This window comes from Rhodamnia argentea, chromosome 6 (genome assembly GCF_020921035.1).
Source record: "Rhodamnia argentea isolate NSW1041297 chromosome 6, ASM2092103v1, whole genome shotgun sequence".
NCBI lineage: Eukaryota > Viridiplantae > Streptophyta > Magnoliopsida > Myrtales > Myrtaceae > Rhodamnia > Rhodamnia argentea.
The window spans coordinates 27,812,212-27,837,466 of NC_063155.1; the positions used below are offsets into that span (position 1 = coordinate 27,812,212).

The 25,255-nt window shown below is 40.5% G+C and overlaps 1 protein-coding gene and 1 long non-coding RNA gene across 2 annotated transcripts; one reads left to right on the plus strand and one right to left on the minus strand.

Moving 5' to 3' along the window:
• Nucleotides 1–1,571: 1,571 nt before the first annotated feature.
• LOC115731354 (probable S-adenosylmethionine-dependent methyltransferase At5g37990) lies at nt 1,572–21,524 on the plus strand. Its single transcript, XM_048281550.1, has 3 exons — nt 1,572–1,720; nt 19,563–20,231; nt 20,832–21,524. Exons 1-3 carry the CDS (start codon nt 1,628–1,630, stop codon nt 21,192–21,194), a joined length of 1,125 nt encoding a protein of 374 aa, XP_048137507.1. The 5' UTR covers nt 1,572–1,627; the 3' UTR covers nt 21,195–21,524.
• LOC125315678 lies at nt 3,230–20,821 on the minus strand. The gene is made up of 3 exons (XR_007198966.1): nt 20,655–20,821; nt 18,618–18,620; nt 3,230–3,358 (listed from the first exon to the last, which is right to left on the minus strand). It is a non-coding gene; the product is annotated as an uncharacterized LOC125315678 (long non-coding RNA).
• Nucleotides 21,525–25,255: the final 3,731 nt, after the last annotated feature.

A 25,255-nucleotide genomic window follows, 5' to 3' on the forward strand; every position in this document is an offset into this window, starting at 1 on the left:
AAATGATTAAAAAAGAAAACAATAAAAAATTTTAAAATAAAGAAAAGGTTGAGTGCTTGCTCGGTAGTCATATTGCCGAGCAAGCATAAATTTTTTTAAAAAAGTATGCAGTCCTCCCGCTCGGCAATCAGATTGCCGAGCGGGAATAAAAAAAAAAAATATGCGCTCCATCGGCTCGGCAATCGGACCGCCGAGCCGGCAATTTTTTTGCTTTTTTGGGCCGCTCGGCGGTGTGATTGCCGAGCGGCACCTGATTTGGTAAATAAAATTTTTTTACACTTGATTTGGTAATTATTTTTTTTTTTAAACTTGATTTGGAAAAAAGCCCTAAAGAAAACGTAGGTGGACTGTGAACTTCAACCTCGTTCTTCCTTCTCGTGGATAACCATGACTCAACAACAGTTTCATCAACTTCGAGCAACTAGGTCTAGAGCAAACCACCCAAAAGGTGAACGTTTAGCAGATTTTCACGATCTTATCCTTAACGATTACTTCATCTTTGCCCAATAAGACGCGGGAAATTTCTCTAATAGGATTAGCGGTTAGGATTTCGAAGAGAACGATTCCGAAAGAGACTTTGAAAATCTGCTTATCCTTGAACGTTTTAGGCATTCGGTTAAGCCTTCACCATAACGATTCCTAAAGCCTTCACCTAAACATATCACTTTAGGAATACGATTCGCAAGGTCCATCATTTCATCATTGGCCGAAAATTTCACTCAAATATATTGCTATCGTGTTTGTCTTGGAAAAGAAGTTCGAGTGTTTCGCGGAAACGAAAAACATGTAATAGTCTCTTTTCTGTGTTACCAAAAGTCAAACAGCAATCCTTGATGCTCTATGGGGGTTGTCGATGGAAACACGTAGTTTGTAAGGCAAATCCTCTGGCCACGTGAAGCCATTGTTTTCTCGTCCAGAAACTTTAAATTAGGTTCAGATATCATCCCACGAAGGTCGTGCTCTTCTTTGATTCTTTGCCTTTTTTGACAAGTAACGTCGTGCTCTTCTTACAATTGAAGACGAGGATGTTATTTGGCATTAGTCAAATCTGGTCGAGATCGCGTGGTGTCGTTCTTTAAATATCAAACAACAATATGAAGAGCAAAAAGCTGACTTTCTTTTGGATATTTATTTGATTACTAAAATGCTGCTAAGGACATTTGTGCATGGCTAGCCTGAGCTTTACTTCTGAGTTGATAACCTCATTAGCTAAATATGGGAAGATCCAATGCACGTTTTCCCGTTCTTACCTTTACTTTTGATGCCCCCCTAAGTAAACTCAAAATTTCGCTGGCAAATTTATGATTCTTTTAGCAAAGATTTTGACCAAATACGAATTCATCGATGATCGATCTAGGGGTACTTTTATGAGCACTCTCTTTATCGCTGTAGAATTCTTATATACGATCGTGTAGTTCCTTTCCTGGCTGTGTAGAATTCTTATAGACGATCATGTAGTTCCTTTCCAGGCGGCTGTAAGACACCCAGCTACTTGGTACGGTAGGGTAGGGTAGGGTGAGTGGTGTACAACTTAGATTGCGGCTAATCTTCCTAACTACGCTCGGGCCGAGATTTGATACTATATATTGCATGGCTTGACCTGCGAGTGGAGAGAGAGAGAGAGAGAATGGACGATGAGACGAAGATGAGCATCGCTGGAGCAATGGCCATGAATGGAGGGAACGGACATTACGATTACGCCCGTAACTCCTCCTATCAGGTACTTCCTATTATAAGATACATATATATACAATAGGATATATCACTTTAGTTTTTCTCTTTGTATCAACAATAAAATCCATGTCGTAAGTGGAATAGACAAATGAATTTTTTATTAGGAAAACGTGGTTTACTGAAATTTTCCTAAATATCTTTTTCATAATTTGGTTCACCAGCCATATGATTCCCTTGATCTCACCTTTCTTGAACATCTTTTTGTTTGCTCTCTCTTCATACGTCGACTTCTAATCATTATTATATCAAATTACCAACCTTTACTTGGTGAAATAAGTATTGCAAAAGTAATCATCATCTATTGTTCTATCCTACAGAAAGGAGTCTTTGTTGCCGCCATGGATATGATCAAGGAAGCTTTACCCGCAACGGTTGATCTCAACCACCTATCTTCATCCTCTCCAAATCCCATCATCAGAATTGCAGACTTTGGTTGCTCCACGGGACTCACATCCATTCAAGCCATCGAAACCATAATTCAGTGCCTCTTAGACCTCATCAAACCCGTCGAACAACCTCAATCTCGTACCCTCGAGTTCCAAGCCATCTTCAACGACCTCCCCACCAATGACTTCAACATGCTTTTCGCCGACCTCCCGCCCAAGAGGCGGCGGTACTACGTGGCGGCAGCCCCGGGGTCGTTCTATGGCCGTCTCCTCCCAAGTGAGTCCTTACACTTGGCATATTCGTCCTACGCGCTCCACTGGCTGTCTCGCGTTCCGCAAGAGATATTGGACAAGTCTTCCCGTGCTTGGAATGGAGAGAGAATTCACTACGCGAGCTCGCCCGCGGAGGTGGTAGGGGCGTACTCTGCTCGGTTCGGGAGAGACATGGAGGCGTTTCTTAGTGCGAGAGCGGAGGAGATGGTCGGTGAAGGATTGATATTTATGGTCTTGCCTGGTGAGCCGGATTTGGTTCATGATTCTCGGACCACAATAGGATCAGAATTGGAGCTGCTGGGTTCTTGCCTTGTGGACATGGCCAAAACGGTACATAATTTGCATGGATGGGCTAACAGTTGATGCATGAGATCGTACGCAAGAATAAGATTAGAGAGATTGAATTATGCATTTCAGGATGATTAACAAAATTTGGTGATGCTCATAAACTTCGCTTTACTAATACTTGTTTCATGAAGGTTAGCAATAGCGTGTTCAGCTTGTGTGTCCTAATTGGGTAATGCTTACTTGACGGTCACTGAGTCTGACCGTGTTATGCTTGCCATAATTTTTTTTTTCACAATTCCCTTTTTTGTGTTTCTTTTTTTATTGCTATTTGCCAGTCATAAAAGATTTTGTGGCTAGCAAAGCAGCGTCCACTGTCAAATGACGGTGGATGGTCACGCTAGCATCGTCTGTCCTAATTATTCCAACAAAGTAAGTTCACAAGAGTTAGAAAAGCATCTCCTTAAATAAGTAATCATGTTCAACAACAACAAAAAAGTAATCATGTGGTTTCGTACATCATTTTGTCGTGATTTTTTTTTTTTAAGTTGCAATACTAAGTCTATAGATCTATGCTACAAAGTATGCATTAACTTCCGTGAAAAATAACATCTCCAAGTGAAAATCATGTAGTGCGACATATTGTTGGTTGTTTCAGCTGTCTACCCCGGGACGAAAAACTAATTTCGACGGTGCTAATATGTGTCCAATATGTGCAGTAGAAATCTATTTATTAAAAGATTAAACTTGATTTTTTTTTTTTTTTGTGGTCGTATTCTTGATGTTTGACACATGGTGAGGCATTGACATTGCACGTGAAAATGGACAAAGATAATACAAATGGCGAAAATCTCTATTTGGCTCCAAGAATTAAGCACGGTGATTATTACTTTGAAATTGTATTTTGGGGACGCGGGGGGAGTAAGCAAAGCCAAAGTAGAGAGCTTCAACGTGCCAATATATTTCCCATCAAGAAAAGAGCTGCAACAAGTGATTGGTCGAAACAGATTCTTCGACATCCGGAAGATTCAGACCCTGAGCCACCCCAAAATGCACGTCGCTCTTTCCACCCCGGAATCGCTCTCTCTCTTCTATAGAGCCGTATCCGAGGGGTTATTGCTCCATCATTTCGGCGATGAACTGATCATCGACGACTTGTTCCACCGGTTCTCGCTCAAAGCGGCGAAATCTCCCTTTTTCCTGAAGCCAGAAAGCCACGAGACCATCACATTCTTTGTGGTCCTCAAGCGTAAAAAGTCTGAAGAGAATATGCAGTGATTTCACTGGTGCATACTCTACGTTGTTCCATGGTGGGCAAAATGTCTTCGCCAAATACCTTTTTCTGGTGGAGAGAAATGACTAGGAGCAGAAATTTGAGTTCAAGTCAATGGGGACGTTGATTGGATATCCCCAACCCAGACGAGTTTGTGCTTAATCTTCCATGTGGTGTGCTGCTTTTTCATATTGAAATGAATATTACTAATCACAGTAGTGTGCTGTAATGGCCTTTGTTAAACCTCTGTAGATTCACATTTGCTTGCTCTATCTTAACGAATGCACAATTATGTTAATGCTCATGTCTTCTCATTGCTGAAATGTTTAGTTTGTTTAACCCGCTTGTTGACGCCTAAATTTTGATTAATCTATTTTTTGCATAAAAATTATAAAAAATCATCTCACATATTTATTTTTAGCGTACATTGCATTGGCATATAATCGGGCAAGCAGAACACTTAATTTAGCACGCGTCTAGACTAGGCACGGGATGGAAAAATACACCGAGAAGATTTGAAACTTCAAGGACTGTATTGCAAATACTTAAAATTTCGGGGACTGTATTGCAAATACTTGGAACTTCGGGGACTGTATTGCAAATACCAAAAGAAGATGAAGAAGGGAAGATGATGAAGGGAAGATAATGAAAAGAAGATGAAGAAGGGAAGATGATGAAGGGAAGATAATGAAGGGAAGATGAAAATGGAAGGTGAAGAAATGAAGATGAAGAATGGAAGATGAAAATGGAAGGTGAAGAAATGAAGATGAAGAAGAGAAGATGAAAATGGAAGGTGAAGAAGTGAAGATGAAGAATGAAGGATGAAGAACTTTGCCTATAAAAGAGAGAGCTCTTGAGAAGAGTTTGAGAAGGGGGGAAGTGGAAGAGAATTGAGAAAGAGAGTAGAAGAGAATTGAGAGAGTTTTTTAGGAAGAGTGGAAGAGAATTGAGAGAGTTTTGAGAGAGTTTTTGAGAGGAATTTTTAGAGAGGAAAAAGAGAGTTCTTGAGAAAAATCAGAAGAGAAAATTCGAGAGTGAAGAAAAGTGTTTTAGTCGAGCATCATCTTCGACGAGTCCCGACACATATTTCGCCCCTCGCAACCCAACAACGCCATTGCTTGCCATTTTCGACGCAGCCGCGTTCTTCCCAGCTCCGAGATCTTGAAGGGAACTATAACGTGTATGTGAGTAAGATTTTGTGTAATAGAAGGTAATCCTTTCCATCTCGATCTACAAAAATGTAATCGTTTGGTGTGAACATTCGTTTGTTTATTTTAGACATGCCACGTGTTCCAAATTTTAGCATTATTACATGTTAATTTATTTCTGTAAATACTCGTGATTGGCTGCGTTTTCTTTCTTTCTAAATCACCCATGGTGTATATCGTACAAAGTTCAATGTTTTACATCGCCATAAAAAAGAAGAAAAAACCAAAAAAATTGCATCTTTGAATTTCAAGTAAAATCCATCAAAATTGCCAAATCAAATATTTTTCATGAAAATGGTACCGAAAGGGCGTTAGAGTAATCTAGCGTAACCAAATCCCCGAATTCAAAATCTCCGGTTCGCGGAAATAAGATAGTTTTCTCCCGCTATTTTATTTAGGTTTCTAATCAACCTACCGAAAATGATTAGTGGCGACTCCAAATTGAAAACACATTGCATGTTAATTATTTGAACCTTAAGTTGCGATTTGGTATGGACTTGGGAGAGTCCGAGTTAGGTTAGTTAATTAATTAACCTGATAATCCATTAGCCCGAAAATTAACTCGTTTATTTTTTTGAAGGTCGCGACATGACTTGGCGACTCATTTGGGATTCAAAGAGGACTTAGGCCAGATAATTTCATGAAAAAGAAATCACTTGATTTGGTAAACTTTGGTTGAATTCTCATTCTTAGGTGTTAAATGTTTTTGCAGATTGGGAGTTATAAGGGGAGGAGTGATCGGCTAACCCTTTGTTTTGCAGGCTTGGTGAATTGGAATTGTGATTTAACTTTTGAATCATTGAAGCGGTGTTTGCCTTTAATTGTTGTGCATGATTTATCGTATTTGCACTACATCGCACACAACCCGTGACCGGACCTGGGTCACACTAATAGTTTTAAGATGGTATTTAGATGGTTCTTTAACCTTGGCGGTAAGATTTCGCTAAAGGTTATCCCATCTGGATCCCGAAATTTTTTTCAAAAAAATGGCTCAAGGGTTGTTCTCATGCACGTGAGGCTACGATGCATGATAATTGCCCTTGTCGACCGAACCAAGCCGAAGTGATTGGACCCGACTAGTCATGACTATTGTACGCGAGGTTGCAACTAGTCATGATGACTCTGCGCGAGGCTGCGACATGTCGTTTCGTTCATCATTTCACTTTGCAAAAGCCTTTTGGATAGATAGAATAAGATTTAAACTCATAATTCATGCGCATGTCTTTGTGATTGGCATTTTCTTCGTATGAGAGGTAATTTCTTGTCTCTTGTACCCTGTTATCTCATTTTTATTTTGGGCCGGTCCATGGTTTAGGTTGATTGTTTAGGAGTCTCATTGTCTTATTTCTAATTTCGCACTGTGCTTCCGTAGCTTTTACAATTTCATCGGTTGTCCTCAATTCTGATTTGGCTTGTTCCTGTTGTGCGATTTTTACTAAATTCTACGATCGAGCTTTGAGTAAGTACCAAACACGAAAGTTGTAGACCTATGTTTCAACTAATATCTTGCAAAATTTCAGAATTAAATTCATAATTTAAGATGGCCCTTCGTTTTTTCAACAACATGCGGTTATAACAGTTTTCTGAACGTGATTTTTTGGAAAGACACATTAAACTGATTTGATCCGTGCATTTCTAGTCTGATTGGCCAACATAAAAGTTGTTCATCACCTTCTCAACTATAAGCTCGTAAAATTTGGACATGTTTTGATCAACGTGGGAATTAATACGAATTTTTTCGTAAAAACGGACAAACTGAAAATTACATGTTTCAATCATTTGGTCATAATCACTTTGTTCGTTTAAGTCTAGAGGGATGTCATGGGCCGGCTCGCTATTCTTGCTCCCTGTACTCATTTTGGGTTTGTTACTGCGTACATGTAATTTGTCACGGATCCTCCACATATTACTCGATCGATCGCGAAGAGGATGGCCGACATCAATGCTACCGTCGCTGCTGCCCTAGACGAGAAACTTGGCTCCTTGACCGAGCGCTTTGAAGGGATGATGTCCCGAAAGATGGAAGAAATGTCGGCTGCCTTCATCGCCAAACTTCAATCATCCGCCGCCAGCCCGCCGCTTCCTGCTCTAGTTCCTCCTACGGACAACTTTGGTAAAGCCCGGGAAGCTACTCCCTATCCGACAATGCCGCTAGAGGATGTGATCATCACGGGCGTAAACTCGAGCACGCCGCCCATAGTCCCAATCCCCCAAGCCGGCCCTACGGCCCCCGAATTGAATGGTGATACGACCAAGCTGTTAGCCCAAATGGAACAGAGGATCCGAGAGGTTGAGGGGACTCACAACATACCCCAGATTGACCCGTCTGTCTTTTCAAAGGTCATTGTGCCGGAGAAGTTCAAGATGCCCAACTTTGAGAAGTATGATGGGACTTCCAACCCGGTTCAGCACGTCCGGATGTACCAGGCAAGAATGAATAAGCATGCGACCGGACCATAGTTGATTGGAAGATCAATACCGGGAAAACCTACCGAGCAAAAGGTACCCGGCCACTTCCCAATCAAGAATACAGGCCATACCAACCTTCTGCTGGTGGTTCTAGCAATAGACCAGTTGATCATCCCTACAAGTTCCCGAGCAACGGCGGAAGCTCAAGCTCAAGGAGTCAGACCGCTCACGGCGAAAACAAAGTGGGAAATCTTTCGCCGGTGTTAGCAAGTAACACTGCCCAATTCGAGTATCAATTGCTCGAAAAATCGGAAGATTACTTTGATGATGAGCTCACCACCTTGATAAGCCGGTTCGGAGCTGGAGGACCTCCAGAGTTGTGATCCGAAGCAAGTGATTATGGATCCTCAAACAACAATCGTTGGTGTATGATCCAAGACAAAATCAGTCTATCATTGGAATGGCCAGCAAAAGAGGTGGAACCAATCTCGCATGAATACTCATTTAATTCCATGTATAGTTCCCCTGCGTGGGACATTTTTGACTTTCCGGCTGTCTAGAATTTGTCTAGAGTTAAAGGGCGAATTTTCTCCTATCTTATCAAATGCGTAAGTTCCTTGTTAAGCTAGGCCTGTAGCAAATCAATTTGTGGACGACGCCCCTGAACGCCCGTAAAGAGAGATTCCGAATAGTCTTACTTGGGAGAATACGAGTAAAAGACCAAACGGGCTCAAAGATGGGTAACTCTGTATCGTCCCAATTGGCTCTCGGTCATTTCAAACTCTGATTTAAGCTTATTTCATTCTCGACAGGGGATTGCCAACTGTTTTGAGAACAATATAGCAAAAAGCGAACCAACCGTGGACGCCAACATCACCACAGCCTAGTGGTTGGGGGAATGACAGTGGTCCGAGGCGTCCCAGGTTCGATCCCGGGATTTGGCATCAATGTACAAAGATTAATAAAAACCTTTTTGCTTCGTAGTTCAATGCTGATTGAAACTCAGCCCGGATGGTTACAAGACCGGAGAGATAACATCCCGGACATACAATCCGATCCGGATGAGTTGAACTTTTCAATTCAAAGTTCACAAGAAATTCGTACAAGGGGGTCACTGCCTTTCCGGATAGGGAAGTATCCATTCTCCCCGAAAAATTAATGAAATAAGAAATTCCTGGAGCCTTTGACAATCTCATGTCTCGAACCGGATAATGAAGTTTTGCAACTCATTTGCATGAGCAGGGGCAACTTCCAATCCACGCCCCTAAGAAGTTTCTTATGTGCTTGCGAATTTCGTCCACCAAGATAAAAAGTTACTGCATTTTATATGCTCGAAAACACTCATACATTGCATAGTTTGTGCATGACTGTTCCTCATGTTTAATTTACCAACTCTGAATAAGGAACATGAACTACATAAGATACATCGAATGTGTGGAATGGGGCAAGCGGGATGATGAAAGGCAATCCTTTCCCAAACACGTCCAATTTTTTCAGGCGAGATGAACGGTGGCAAAATTCCGCATTTCACAAGGTAAAAGGTTTTCTCGCAAAAGGTACGATAGCCGAAATGATAGAGGCATTCAGTTCTCTATCCCAAACACTATAGGTGATCCATTGATTACCCCTTTTGAGCGGTGGTTTCATTTCTTTACCCCTGTCAAGAACCACCCTACATCGGGGTCCAGAAGAGTTAATTCCAGAAGCAACACGAGGTAAATGGTTAGAAATTTTCTTGCTCGGACTAACATTAATCTCCGGGTGTTTCTTTGCATTTATACTCGAATTTTAATTCAAGTGCCTTAGGATGATGAAGAGCATTCACTTCTCTATCCTATACACTTCATTCTTTGCATAGCCCACTTGAGCCCGCAAATTCATTTCTTAAACCCCTGTTGGTGATCATTTGCTCATTCCAAAGACGAAAATAGCATTGTCCCAAGGATTAGAATTGGAGATGGTCGGGTCAACAGAGAATTCTCGAATGGACTCATTTCTTGTATGCTAGATTTTTTATGTTTACATAATTTTTCTTTGTAAATGTTTATATTTGTTGTAATTCCTGGTTCAAATCATGGGATTGTAAAAAAAAAAAGGAGAGGCAAACTCAGCTTAAAGGAGAATGGCCCGCTCTCGAAAAAAAAAAAGAAAAAAAAAGAAAAATAAAGAGATGTCGAAGAGCTCTCAAAGAAAAAGGAAAAGAAATCTCTTCTCGAAAAAAAGAAGAAAAAAAAGAAAAATGAGAGTCGGGAGTAAGAAAAGCAAAGGCTGATCTCATATGAAAATTTCAAGCATAAGAAAAGCAAAGTGCCTACCAAAAGTAAGGCCAATGCACATTCATTTGTAAAGTACTTCTGAATTTTGAATGTACATTTTTGCATGTTAAGTTGTAAATTTCATGTACATGTTTGCATTGTGTCTCTTGCAAATCCTCGACAGACACTTGTTGTGAAGAAGACTCCCCAAGAAGTCGGTTTGCAAAGTGCAATTTTCAGTAGAAAACTACCATCCCTCATTCAATGATGGTATTCTTTTCGAAGACATTTCCAGAAGACCAAGATCGGTGACTAGTCGGCGATGATCACCAACGTCAAGCCCCTTCTCATTTAATTTCTGAGCCAAAACGAGCCTTTTCGTTCCTCGGTCCCCAATCCTAGCCTACGTTATAACCCTCCAAAGTCTCTTCTGATTAGGACACTTGAGTTAACGTAGAGTTAAATGATTTTAAGCATCACTCGAAGAAGTTCGAGCAAGATTATTTCTCTCTCATTTTTGCGGGGCTCTTGACTTGTAAATCTGGAGCAGATGAGGAAGAAATTCATTTCAGCGACCTTGACTCAACTAGAGTCCCCTTTGTAAACCTTTGACCTAACCCTCATTACGGTCCTAATCAAGACCTCCAGATCGGCTCGGTCGTATCAATTGCGAGATTACTTGGATCCTTATCGAATGCGATGATGGAAAGATTGAGTGATTTCTCTCGAATCCCGCAGACGGGATAAATAGCTTTTCTCGAGAGTGAGAGAAAGCCCTTTCGGCCTGAAGTTCCCCCATTCAGCTCACATTCGAGGTATTCGTAATGTGAGAACCTCCCTGGACAAAATTGGTAATGCAAACTTGACAGAATGGTTATGCATGAACCATAGTATGAGTGATTGCATTATACTCATTGTTGAATATGTTTGTGTGTGTTACCTCTGACATTCTATGATAGGTAATACATTCCCGATGTTCGAGTTCCCTCCCAAGGTCTCGAAATTCATCCAAGGATTATTGAATGAGCAAGTTTTCTTTGGCAAATGCCTACCGTGTACGATACAAACAATCGCTTCGTTCCTTGATTAATCGTTTGGAGAACCCGGGTAAGTTTTCTGAACCCCTTTTCAAATTAACAACTCTTCTCATGATAGTTGTTATGATTCAATTCAGGCAATATGCCCCTTTTGTACTTATCGATTCCATTCGATGGTGCTCCTATCAAATATTGTTCAATTCGGGCAATATGCCTCTTCCGTCAAGTCGTATAGACATATGCACCGGCGATCTTGACATCTTATCAAATCATAACGACGTAGCTCTTATGGTTTCAATCTCGGGACGTGAAGACATATGCACGGCGATCTTGACATCTTATCAAATCATAACGACGTAACTCTTATGGTTTCAATCTCGGGACGTGAAGACATATGCACCGGCGATCTTGACATCTTATCAAATCATAACGACGTAGCTCTTATGGTTTCAATCTCGGGACGTGAAGACATATGCCTGGCGATCTTGACATCTCTTCAAATCATAACGACGTAGCTCTTATGATTTCGGTATCGAATCACGAAGACGTATGCACTTGGTGATCTTGACCTTTAGTCGGCTCATAATGACATAGCTCTTATGATTTTCGGCTCCTTTATCAAATCATGAAGACATAAGCACCCATATTTTTTATCCAAACCAAATCATAACGACGTAGCTCTTATGATTTTGGTTCCTCTTTATCGAATCGTGAAGACATATGCCTGGCGATTTCGACATTTAATCAACTCACAACGACGTAGCTCTTGTGAACTTGATCCCACTTCTTTCGACTCACAACGACGTAGCTCTTGTGATCTCAAACGACACACATATCTTGCGCTGTCTTGCATTAGGGAGAAGTCTCGATAACGAGATAGGCCAAATACCTTAAAATCCTTGCATCCGCAAAAAGAAGCTTGGAAATTAAGAGAACCATTAGCTTACGAGAAATTTGGTAAAACAGGTATTCTTGTATGCGATCCATGTGCAGAGTTTCTCTAACATGAAAAAGGGAAATTATGACACGTGTTATTTACGGTCTTGCATATCATGCATCACTTCATTACATAAAAAATGGGATTAAAACTCCCGCCAAAAAGTTCATCCATAATTTGCCTTGTCAAAATTTAGGATTCAATTTTGTCTTTGAGCGGAACCTCTACGAGCCTCCACTCAAAGAGGGGCAGCTGTTGACGCCTAAATTTTGATTAATCTATTTTTTGCATAAAAATTATAAAAAATCATCTCACATATTTATTTTTAGCGTACATTGCATTGGCATATAATCGGGCAAGCGGAACACTTAATTTAGCATGCGTCTAGACTAGGCACGGGATGGAAAAATACACCGAGAAGATTTGAAACTTCAAGGACTGTATTGCAAATACTTAAAATTTCAGGGGACCGTATTGCAAATACTTGGAACTTCGGGGACTGTATTGCAAATACCAAAAGAAGATGAAGAAGGGAAGATGATGAAGGGAAGATAATGAAAAGAAGATGAAGAAGGGAAGATGATGAAGGGAAGATAATGAAGGGAAGATGAAAATGGAAGGTGAAGAAATGAAGATGAAGAATGGAAGATGAAAATGGAAGGTGAAGAAATGAAGATGAAGAAGAGAAGATGAAAATGGAAGGTGAAGAAGTGAAGATGAAGAATGAAGGATGAAGAACTTTGCCTATAAAAGAGAGAGCTCTTGAGAAGAGTTTGAGAAGGGGGGAAGTGGAAGAGAATTGAGAAAGAGAGTAGAAGAGAATTGAGAGAGTTTTTTAGGAAGAGTGGAAGAGAATTGAGAGAGTTTTGAGAGAGTTTTTGAGAGGAATTTTTAGAGAGGAAAAAGAGAGTTCTTGAGAAAAATCAGAAGAGAAAATTCGAGAGTGAAGAAAAGTGTTTTAGTCGAGCATCATCTTCGACGAGTCCCGACACATATTTCGCCCCTCGCAACCCAACAACGCCATTGCTTGCCATTTTCGACGACAGCCGCGTTCTTCCAGCTCCGAGATCTTGAAGGGAACTATAACGTGTATGTGAGTAAGATTTTGTGTAATAGAAGGTAATCCTTTCCATCTCGATCTACAAAAATGTAATCGTTTGGTGTGAACATTCGTTTGTTTATTTTAGACATGCCACGTGTTCCAAATTTTAGCATTATTACATGTTAATTTATTTCTGTAAATACTCGTGATTGGCTGCGTTTTCTTTCTTTCTAAATCACCCATGGTGTATATCGTACAAAGTTCAATGTTTTACATCGCCATAAAAAAGAAGAAAAAACCAAAAAAATTGCATCTTTGAATTTCAAGTAAAATCCATCAAAATTGCCAAATCAAATATTTTTCATGAAAATGGTACCGAAAGGGCGTTAGAGTAATCTAGCGTAACCAAATCCCCGAATTCAAAATCTCCGGTTCGCGGAAATAAGATAGTTTTCTCCCGCTATTTTATTTAGGTTTCTAATCAACCTACCGAAAATGATTAGTGGCGACTCCAAATTGAAAACACATTGCATGTTAATTATTTGAACCTTAAGTTGCGATTTGGTATGGACTTGGGAGAGTCCGAGTTAGGTTAGTTAATTAATTAACCTGATAATCCATTAGCCCGAAAATTAACTCGTTTATTTTTTGAAGGTCGCGACACCGCTCTATCGAGATATCATGTCTTGCTACCGCGAGATCTGCAAATACTAGGCAACTCTAGTTCTGGAGGGTTAAATCTTTTGGTGCTTCAGAAGCAACCAAAACCATCAATCTCATATAAAAACGAAAAAAAGACAAGATTGAGACCATACAATATAGTCAAAATGGATAATACTGCACATGTTCTGCAAAATTAGTATACTAACTAGCATGTTAGACAGACTCTTATCAGACATTAACATGACCTACTCATTTAATGTGTTCACTCGTCTACTCCTTGTAACAGAGTCTTTGACAAGAATAAGAAGGAAACGAGCTTGAGGATGACAATCACTATTTTCGAGTTTTATAGCTCGAACCAATAAATGGAGATTGCCCATTAGTCAGTCTTGTCCATTTCATTTACCGAACTCTTTTATTCCAATCGATACTTCTTTATAAAAAAAAACCTTCGAAAAGATTGTAGATAATTGTGATAAAAAGATGCTCAATTTGCTCATAGACATATAACCTAGATTATCTCAAAAAGTTAAAAAAGAAATGAACTTAGGCCAATTCCGTGGGCTTTTGGCCCGCCTTGATTTGAAGCAGCACAGCACATAGGTCAAGCACATAAGCCACAAAGCTCCCACGCTTCCTCTAGGATCATAGATTCACAAGCTCTTACACTCTCTCTCGTTTTACTCTCGTCTTTTCAACACTCTCTCTGGTTTTGATCTTCTCATGGCGCTCCGACATCTGTGGGTTCCCCTCTCCGGCATTTCAGCAAACATTGCACGCTCAAAAACACATTCAACAGTAGAAAATGGGGAGATCAAGCGAAAGAGGCATTTTCGTAAACTCTGAACGCCATTCTCTGGAAAACAACTCGAACAGGGAAAAATGGGCAGATGCAGAAAATATAAGACTTGAAGAAGAGAGATAGACGATAAAGTGGCCAAACGCAGAAAGTTCTTGGAGGAGGCCAACCACAAAAGGGAGAAGAAAAAGACACGGAAACGAGGCTCGTCAGCGATTTTTGCTCAAGGGTGAGTTTCTTCTGTTGTGTTTTAGCATGCTTTATGCGCTCGTTAGCGACCAACCCTGCATTCTGAAGTTATGATCTTTTGTATGACCTTTGCAAGCATGGACCCTGCATGCTCTCTCTCTCTCTCTCTCTCTCGCACGCACGCCCAACAAGTTTGAGTGTTCATGCATGAGTTTATGTAGGTTTATTTGTGCGGCAGCGTGGGTATATGGATTGGTGGTTGGGTATGTATGACTAAATTTCTGATTGCTGTTGATTATTGATCTTGCAGGTGTCCTGCATGTAGAAATTACAAGGTACTAGCCTAGTGCTACATCTCAAATATTGAAATAGTTATATTTTTCTCTTAGTAACTTTTTAATATTCCATTTTGTAGCCTCAATATGAGAAGGTGGCTAAACTTTTCAATGGACCTGATGCGGTGCATCCTGGGATAGTTTTGATGACAAGAGTAGACTGCGCACTGAAGGTACTTAAAATTATTGTGTCAGCATTTCATTCAATTCAAATACTGTTGCCTAGATAGACTGCTTTACGGACAAAAAAGCGCTGGTACTTGTATCCGGACTTTTGGTATGAAAGATCAGTATTGACATGGTTGTGCAAAATGATATAGGAATCTCGAATTGGATAGGTAATCGTGTTGACGATTATCTGATGTTCAGTCTGCTATTATTAGACAATGAAACGTTGATCAAAAGGAAAAAGAATAGTTTGCAAATTAGCTACTGATAAAGATGGATGGGTTCGGTACTTGAAGGCCACCACTTTTTTGTACCGTCCATCTATCTGAAAATTGAAAATGTTGGCCCGTTGTCGTTTCACTTATCCATGTTGTTGTACTATAGATTAGCTTGCTGATATGGTCTTTTGCTGGATTCTCTTTAATACATGATTCAGCTATTTGACCTGTTTTGATTGTTTGGCAGAGCAGATAAACAACAAACTTTGTGATAAATATTCTGTGAGTCATTATCCTATGCTCTTCTGGGGGCGTCCTTCCAAGTTTGTTGCTGCCGGTTGGGAACCTAAACAAGAGAAAAGCAAGATTCGTGTAATTGATGATGGACGGACTGCAGAACGCCTGCTAAATTGGATCAATAAGCAAATAGGCAGGTAGGAAGTATCTCTAGTATTTTCTGGTTACTAAGTAATTATTCAGGGGAAGTCTATCTTATAAGTCTTGGGACATTCTAGTAATGCATCCAGCCACTTCAATTCCTTTCTTCAACCTGAGATAAGTTTCTCCTTTCGGTTTTGGAATGTATTAGCAAATTAGTCATCTGTAATTTTCAGGTTCCCAGATTGACAGCTAAAATATATGCAAAATTCCATGCTTGGAATGTAATATAAGCTTTTTAAGTTTGGTTAACTGATATTTGTTGTGCTTGGGTTTTTCAATAGATGCTGATTCACTTAGCACTTATCAGAATGTATCGCAATTGTCAGGGAGTGAATTGAGAATTCAATATGAGGACCTACTTATTAAATTTCAAACAGTGAGCTACATACGTTTGGGTTGAGACATGTCTGATCTTCGAAGTGATGTGGGCTTAACCTTTCTTTTCATTTTTGTGGACGACAATCTTATTTGTCTGAAGAATTTGCCACATATTAAGCACTGCGGGGTTAAACTTTGAGTTCTCATTTTTTTCTCTATTGTTCAATACTGAATGTACAGCTCATATTGTTTGGATGATGAGAAATTTGAAAACGAGCACCTCTCGTCAAATATTTCAGACCCTGAACAGGTGGGATCATTGTAGTCCAAAATAATTCTTTTTTTATCTAAATATACTCTTCAGTGCTATTATTAACTATGAAATGGTTAATTGAAGATTTCACGGGCTGTATATGATGTTGAGGAGGCCACATCCACTGCCTTCGACATCATTTTAGAACACAAGGTGCAATTTTTTTAACTTTGATATGGTTCTGTGAGATCTATTCTCTGTGTCTTCCCAAATTTTGCTCAATCACTTACATTGTCTTCAATTTCATTTCCGGTCCCTCCAAATATAATATGAAAAAGATCAAGTTGGAAACTCGAGCTTCACTTATACAATTTCTGCAACTTCTGGTTGCACATCACCCTTCGAAGCGGTTCGTTCACATTCTTTATTTTGCAACCATGATTCCCGTGAATGTTCTGCCTCACTAGTTTTTGACTTAGACTGTCTGTTTTAGGTGTCGTCAGGGTAGTGCAGAAGTTCTTGTCAACTTTGATGAGTTTTCTCCCTTGGATATGCCGACACTTGACAGACAGGAAGTTTCTAGTGGTGATGACCAGACAGCCTTTCATAATTTCCAGATATGCGGAAAAGAAGTTCCTCGTGGATATTGGGTGGGTACACTGTAGTTTCTTTCATCGCAAAAATTTAGCAACGAAAAGTCAAATTTTCGTCGCTAAATTCTGCGACGCTGTGTTAGCCACGAATTTTTTTCGTGGCAAAATTTGTCGCAAATATCAATTAGCAATGAATTTTGAGGAACTTTTCGTGGCTAAATTCATTGCAAAAAAGTCATTTTTTCGTATTAGCGAAATTTTTTCGTTTTTTCGTAGCTACACAGGCCTCGCTGGGTACTACGGATCGTCAGTGATGAGGTCAACTCCACCATCGGGTTACTCCTTCGCCGGCGCCGCCGCGGCCGTCGCGGTGACGGAGCACTTCACCCGGAGGGCCTTCAAGGATCTGGCCCTTGGGATCCCGGAGGCCGAAAGCTATGAACTTTGGAGCGGCCTCGAGGAAATGAATGGTCTCTCCAAGAGGGTATTCACGGCGGTGGCGTGGGAAGCTAGGGCGAAGGCCGTTGCTGGGTTCTAGAGAGATGGAGTAAAGCTGGTGATGGATTGAGAGAGAGAGAGAGAGAGAGAGAGAGAGGGGGGGGTGTGTGTTTATAGAGGAGGAAAAGAGTGGGAAAGTCTGCTGAAAGGGGCGATGAAGAGAGAGGGAGTGGCAAGTGAAATGATAGAAGGAGGGAGGGGGATCTTTATAGGCAAGTGCGGGAAGGGAAAATTTTAAAAGGAGCGCCATGTTGTAAATTAACGACGAAAATTAGTGTTCGTCACAAATTTAGCGACGAAATTCTGTTTTCGTCACTAAATTAGCAACAAAAACACATTTTTGTCGCTAAATTAGCAACGAATCACTTTTTCGTCGCAAAATTTGTGACGACTTTTTTTTTTGTCGCTAATTTAGCCACGAAATTCCATTTTCGTGGCAACATTTGTGACGAACATGGTTTTTGTCGCTAAACCAACATCTATAATTTAGCGACGATTTTTTTTTTTTTGTCACTAATTTAGCAACGAAAATATGTTTTCATCGCTAAACCAACATCCGTGATTTAGCGACGAATTTTTTTTGTCGCTAATTTAGCTATGAAAATCATATTCATCTCTAAATTAGCGACGAAATTACATTTTCATGGCAAAATTAGCGATGAAAATCTATTTTCGTCGCTAAACCAACATCTATAATTTAGCGACAAATTTTTTTTTTGTCTCTAATTTAGCCACGAAATTCCATTTTCGTGGCAAAATTTGCGACGAATATGGTTTTTGTCGCCAAACCAATATCTATAATTTAGTGACGAATTTTTTTTTGTCGCTAATTTAGTTACGAAATTCCATTTCCGTGGCAAAATTTGCGACGAACATGGTGTTCGTCGTTAATTTAGCGACGAAAACATGTTTTCATCGCTAAACCAACATCTGTGATTTAGCGACGAATTTTTTTCTGTCACTAATTTAGCTACGAAAATCATATTCGTCGCTCAATTAGCAACAAAATTCCATTTTCGTGGCAAAATTAGCGACGAAAATCTATTTTCGTCGCTAAACCAACATCTGTAATTTAGCAACGAATTTTTTTTTTTTGTCGCTAATTTAGCCACGAAATTCCATTTTCGTGGCAAAATTTGCGACGGACATGGTTTTTGTCACTAAACCAACATCTATAATTTAGCGACGAATTTGTTTTTGTAGCTAATTTAGCTACGAAATTCCATTTTCGTGGCAAAATTAGCGACGAAAATAGAGTTTCGTCGCTAAACCAACATTTGTAATCTAGCAGTGAAAAGAACACAGACTCATGTTTTAAATGTTGCGTACATTGAAGAACTGGAACGGAAAGCTCCTGTATAACTGGTTTCAATGACAGAGCACTTCTACATGCATCCCAACATATTACAGCTTTGATGATATATCTTTCAAGTATGTTCCCGTTTGTTTCAGGGGAAAAAAAAAAGCAATAATTTGAAAAATATTTTCTCAAATGAGATCGCTTGTAAAAATGAATGAACAAAAATTGTTGTTAACAATGAAAACACTTTTTCTTGCCTAATTATTTTGAGAAATGCAAGCAATCATTTTTCAAGAATATATTTTCCAATATTTTCCACAAAACAGATTAAGCCGTTTAACTCATATTTTTTAAGAAAATATTTTTCAAATCATTTATTTTTTGCGGAACAACACACCGGATCATTTTCCACTGCTTAAACTATAAGTGGCATAGACAAAATGAATATTTTATTACAATAATGTGGTTTACTGAAATTTTCCTAAATATTTTTGTCATAATTTGGTTCCCCAACCATGTAATTCCCTTGATCTCATCACCCCGTGTTAGTATTGTCCTATCTCACCTTTTCTTCAACGTCTTTTCCACGTTCGCCCTCTCTTCGTACATCCACTTCCAATCAATACTATACGAAATTACCGACCTTTAATTGGTGAATTTTTTCTCTCATTTCGCAAGTTTGCTGGTTCTTGAGTTGCTACCCGTGTTTGCGAATTCTAGGGTTTTTCTATATTCTTATCATCACCCGCTTCTGCTGCATCAAACACTCGCAAAGACAAAACTTGATTCATCAAGCAAGACAAACCTTAAAAAGTGTACTCAAGCAGTGACTACTTAATTACGGGGTGGACCTCCATTGATCAATCACTTCATCAGGTGGTTGGTATGGATGTGTTTTGGAAGAGTCTTGCATGGAAGGTAATCACCATATATTGGCCTATTTTGCAGAAAGGAATCGCGGTAGCGGCCATGGTTATGATCAAGGAAGCTTTACCCACAACCCTTGATCTCAATCAACTCTCTTCATCCTCTCCGAACCCCGTCATCGGAATAGCAGACTTTGGTTGCTCCACGGGACTCACATCCGTCCAAGCCATCAAAACCATAATACAATGCCTCTTAGACCTCATCAATCCCATCGAACAACCTCAATTTCGTGCCCTCGAGTTCCAAGCCATCTTCAACGACCTTCCCACCAATGACTTCTGCACGCTTTTCGCCAACCTCCCAGAGAAGTGGCGGTACTATGCCATGGCGGTCCCGGGAACGTTCCATGGCCGTCTCCTCCCGACCGCATCCCTACACTTAGCATTCTCATCCTGCGCGCTCCACTGGCTATCCCAAGCTCCGCCGGAGACATTGGACAAGTCTTCCCGTGCTTGGAACAGAGACAGAATTTGCTACGCAAGCTCCCCTGCGGGGGTCGTAGGGGCTTACTCTGCTCGGTTTGAGAGAGACATGGAGGCGTTTCTCAGCGCGAGAGCGGAGGAGATGGTCAGTGAAGGGTTGATATTTATGGTCATGTCTGGTGAGCCGGATTTGGTTCATGAATCGCAGACCACCATAGGGTTGGAATTGGAGCTGCTGGGTTCTTGCCTTGTGGACATGGCCAAAACGGTATGTGATTGCATGCATGGGCTAACATTTGATGCATGAGATCGTACGCAAGAATAAGATTAGAGAGATTGAATTATGCATTTCAGGACGATGAACAAAATTTGGCGATGCTAATAAACTTTGCTTTACTGATACTTATTTCATGAAGGTTACTTAGGTTAGCAGTAGAGTGTTTGACCTGGATGTCGTAATTATTCCAACAAAGTACATTCACAAGAGTTTATTTCAGAAAAGATCTCCTTAAATAAGTAATCATGCAGTTTCGTACATCATTTTGTAGTGAAAAATTCTGAAAGTTGCAATAACAAGTCCAGAGATCTATGCAACAAAGTATGCAGTAACTTCCGTGAAAGATAACATCTCCAAGGAGTGTGACGTATTGTTGGTTGTTTCCGCTATATACCCCAAGATTAAAAAACTAACTTTTATTTCGATGGTGTCAATATTTGTTGGATCTGTGCATTTGAAATCTGTTTATTAAATGATTATACTTGACGTTTGACAAATGCTGAGACATTGACATTGTGGGGAAAATAACTATTTGGCTCCAAGAATTAAGCAGGGTCATTATCACTTTGAAAATGAATTTTGTGGACGCAGGGAATAGTAAGCAATGCCAAAGTAGAGAGCTTCAACTTGCCATTGTATTTCCTATCGGAGAAGGAGCTGAAACAAGTGATCGGTCTAAACAGATTCTTCAATATTGAGAGGATTCAGACCCTGAGCCACCTCAAAATGGACGCCGCTTTTTCCACCCCAGATTCACGCTCTCTCTGCTTAAGAGCCGCATTCGAGGGGTTATTGCTCCATCATTTCGGCGATGAACTGATGATCAACGACTTGTTCCACCGGTACTCGCTCAAAGTGGCGAAATCTCCCTTTTTCCTGAAGCCAGAAAGTCATGAAACCATCACATTCTTCGTGGTCCTCAAGCGTAAAATGTACGAAGAGAATATGCGGTGACTCCAACTGGTACATACTGTACGTTGTTTCATGGTGGGGACAAAGCCTTAGCCAGATAATTTTTCTGGAAGAGAGAATTGACGGGGAGCAGAAATTTGAGTTCAAGTCAACAGGGCCGTTAACTGGATATCCCTAACTCAAACAAGTTTGTGCTTAATTCTTATGGTTATTTGTTAAAACTTGGTAGATTTGCATTTGCTTGCCCTGTTAAGATGTTGGATACATTTTAGGATATTCTGATTTCGTATGTTTCTCTTGATGGATCCTAATTGATTGTATTTAGTTTGTTACTTCATATAGTCTCATGTAAAGTCTATTCCATTTTCCTATTATTATTATTATTATTATTATTATTCTCAACTCGATATCAAAGCCATTGTTTTCTAAGGAAGCGCCGCCTGTTGAGTCTATTTAGTAACGCCGGCGGCATTTTTCTGTTATTACTAATATAAGACACGTTATTTTTCAAATAATCTCATGTTTTATGCGGCTGCGAGATTATGAATGAAAGGAATTAAAAGACTATTGTCCCAATCCAAGTCATCTTCTACGTCACCACATATCCTCACCCATAACTCCATCGACTGACTCCCCCACATCTTCTTGGACGACGACGTCGTTTCATCTTCGCTGACATTTCTCTCTGGTCGACCTTCCTCTATCTTCCTGCATGAACAAGACATTTAACTCCAGCAGATCCACGGACGAGCGAACCTTGTTGGCTCAGCAAGTAGGCATGCATGAAAATTGAAAAGGGAACAACTAGTCGGTAATTTTGAACGTCACCTCGCATTCTTCGAGTTTGAATGAAACTCTTAAAGTCTCGCGAATAACCCAACAGATGGTTGCTTAATTAATGGTTTTTAGCAGATTCTCATGACACGGTAACATGCGTACGTAGTTAATTACTCCTGTTTCTATTTTCTCTGTTCCTGTAAAACCTCTTATTCCTAGCTTCCATGCACGCATGCGGAGAGCTTTTATGACGGTTGAATCTTTGAGGATTATCCAGCAAACAAAGAAATCACAATCACCGAGTTACTGACCGCGGCTCTATAAATAGCGGCTCATGCGCTTGACCACTTCACTTATTCTCACGTAGTCTCTCTTCATATACCACAGAAGATCACAACAAGCTAGTCAATATCCTGTCAAAGGCATGGAACCAAGGAGGCGGCGGCGCTGGCGGTGGCGGCGGAGGGGGCGAAAAGGGCGTTGGCGGCGGCGTAGGGGGAGCAACAGGTGCAGGCGGCGGCGGTGGGGCCGCGAAAGGAGGTGGCGGTAATGGAGGAACAATGGCCGGGATGTGGGGGTGCGGCCCATATTTCCAGGGCCGAGTTCGAGAGAAACCCGCAGGGTTACTTCGCTGAACTCCATGAGAGCTCCAAGGATAAGAAATGAGAAAGCTTGTGGATGAGTTGACCCTGAAGTAAGATGTGAGAGTGTTGGAGAAAGTTCCAAATTAAATAAAGAAACACCTTGATCGTTTGATCATGTCTCATATCATATTTACACCTCGAATTTTTGTCTTTATAATCATTTCCTCACACAACCACTTTCATCATTCTTGTCAATCGTTGGTCAGATTTTCAAGCTATAACTACTCAGTGTTGGTCAAATTTTCAAACTATAATTGACCATGACTTACGGGATAAAGAAAAGGGCTTTTTTCCAAATCAAGTTAAAAAAAAAAATAATTACCAAATCAAGTGTAAAAAAATTTTATTTACCAAATCGGGTGTCGCTCAGCAGTCTTGATACCGAGCGGTCCCTCGCTCGGCATCCACACCGCCGAGCGGGCCAAAAAAGCAAAAAAAATTACCCCGCTTGGCAGGCCGATTGCTGAGCCGACGGCGCATATATATATTTTTTTATTCCCGCTCGGCAATCTAATTGCCGAGAAGGAGGAGCGCATCAATTTTTTTATTATTCAATTTGTTCTTTGGAATGGACAAAATATTAATCACATTCATATATAATACAATGTTCCGTGTTAACGCGTGAGCGAACGAACGAACGATCGAGGCCGCGGAGCAAACGTTCCCTCATTCGCTCGCTCGGTTCGCGGGGTTGAGGCTCGCTCGTTCGTTCATTCACTCGCTCGCTTGTTCGCTCCAAGGCCTTGATCGTTCGTTCGTTCGCTTGCTCGTTCGTTCGCTCTGCAGCCTCGATCATTCGTTCGCTCACTTCGTAGGGTCGAGGCTCACTCGCTCACTCGTTCATTCGTTCGCTCGTTCATGTTTACATTCCGTGTTGGAGTAAACCAAGCCATCCTGGTCTCATTATTGGGTGAGGAAAGGGACTATCAAAATAGAGCATATGCACCATGTTTATGAATTTAACGCACATGTTTACATCACGTGTCGTGGTTTCCTTGCCATACCTAGTGCTCAATGGAGTGGACTCACTCGGGAATGCATCTTTCCGTAAATTGAAATTATTTGTAGGAATGAGTTTGGGCGAAGGAACCGGCACGACCATGTCGGACGATGAGGATGAGTTGCAAATGGATTTCTCGTGGGATCGTTCCTTCCAACTGAATCTGAAAGGTTTTTGATGGAGAAAGTTTGCCACGAATTGAAAATTGAGGATGAGCAAGTGAATGATCGGGGTCACGGAGCGAACGAACGAGCGAGCAAAAGAGCGAGCGAGCCTCGACCTCGTGGAGCGAGCGAGCGAATGATCGAGACCGCGGAGTGAACGAACGAGCGACCCTCGACCTCGCGGATCGAGCGAGCGAACGAGCGAGCATTCCCTCCGCGGCCTCGATCGTTCATTCGCTCGCTCGTTAACGCAGACCATTATATTATATAGGAATTTCATTAATATTTTGTCCATTCCAAAGAACAAATTGAATGATAAAAAAATGATTAAAAGAAAATAAAAAAAGAAATTTAAAAATGATTAAAAAAGAAAACAATAAAAAATTTTAAAATAAAGAAAAGGTTGAGTGCTTGCTCGGCAGTATTTTTTTAAAAAAGTATGCACTCCTCCCGCTCGGCAATCGGATTGCCGAGCGAGAAATTAAAAAAAAAAAATATGCGCTCCATCGGCTCGGCAATCAGACCGCCGAGCGAGCAATTTTTTTGCTTTTTTGGGCCGCTCGGCAGTGTGATCGCCGAGCAGCACCTGATTTGGTAAATAAAATATTTTTACACTTGATTTGGTAATTATTATTATTTTTAAACATGATTTGGAAAAAAGCCCTAAAGAAAACGTAGGTGGACTGTGAACTTCAACCTCGTTCTTCCTTCTCGTGGATAACCATGACTCAACAACAGTTTCATCAACTTCGAGCAACTAGGTCTAGAGCAAACCACCCAAAAGGTGAACGTTTAGCAGATTTTCACGATCTTATCCTTAACGATTACTTCATCTTTGCCCAATAAGACGCGGGAAATTTCTCTAATAGGATTAGTGGTTAGGATTTCGAAGAGAACGATTCCAAAAGAGACTTTGAAAATCTGCTTATCCTTGAACGTTTTAGGCATTCGGTTAAGCCTTCACCATAACGATTCCTAAAGCCTTCACCTAAACATATCACTTTAGGAATACGATTCGCAAGGTCCATCATTTCATCATTGGCCGAAAATTTCACTCAAATATATTGCTATCGTGTTTGTCTTGGAAAAGAAGTTCGAGTGTTTCGCGGAAACGAAAAACATGTAATAGTCTCTTTTCGGTGTTACCAAAAGTCAAACAGCAATCCTTGATGCTCTATGGGGGTTGTCAATGGAAACACGTAGTTTGTAAGGCAAATCCTCTGGCCACGTGAAGCCATTGTTTTCTCGTCCAGAAACTTTAAATTAGGTTCAGATATCATCCCACGAAGGTCGTGCTCTTCTTTGATTCTTTGCCTTTTTTGACAAGTAACGTCGTGCTCTTCTTACAATTGAAGACGAGGATGTTACTTGGCATTAGTCAAATCTGGTCGAGATCGCGTGGTGTCGTTCTTTAAATATCAAACAACAATATGAAGAGCAAAAAGCTGACTTTCTTTTGGATATTTATTTGATTACTAAAATGCTGCTAAGTACATTTGTGCATGGCTAGCCTGAGCT

Coding starts and splice junctions, on each gene's coding strand:
- LOC115731354 (XM_048281550.1), top strand. CDS start 1,628: ATGGACGATGAGACGAAGATGAGCATCGCTGGAGCAATGGCCATGAAT. Junction 1,721..19,562: donor CCCGTAACTCCTCCTATCAG/GTACTTCCTATT, acceptor CCTATTTTGCAG/AAAGGAATCGCGGTAGCGGC. Junction 20,232..20,831: donor TTGTGGACATGGCCAAAACG/GTATGTGATTGC, acceptor TTGTGGACGCAG/GGAATAGTAAGCAATGCCAA.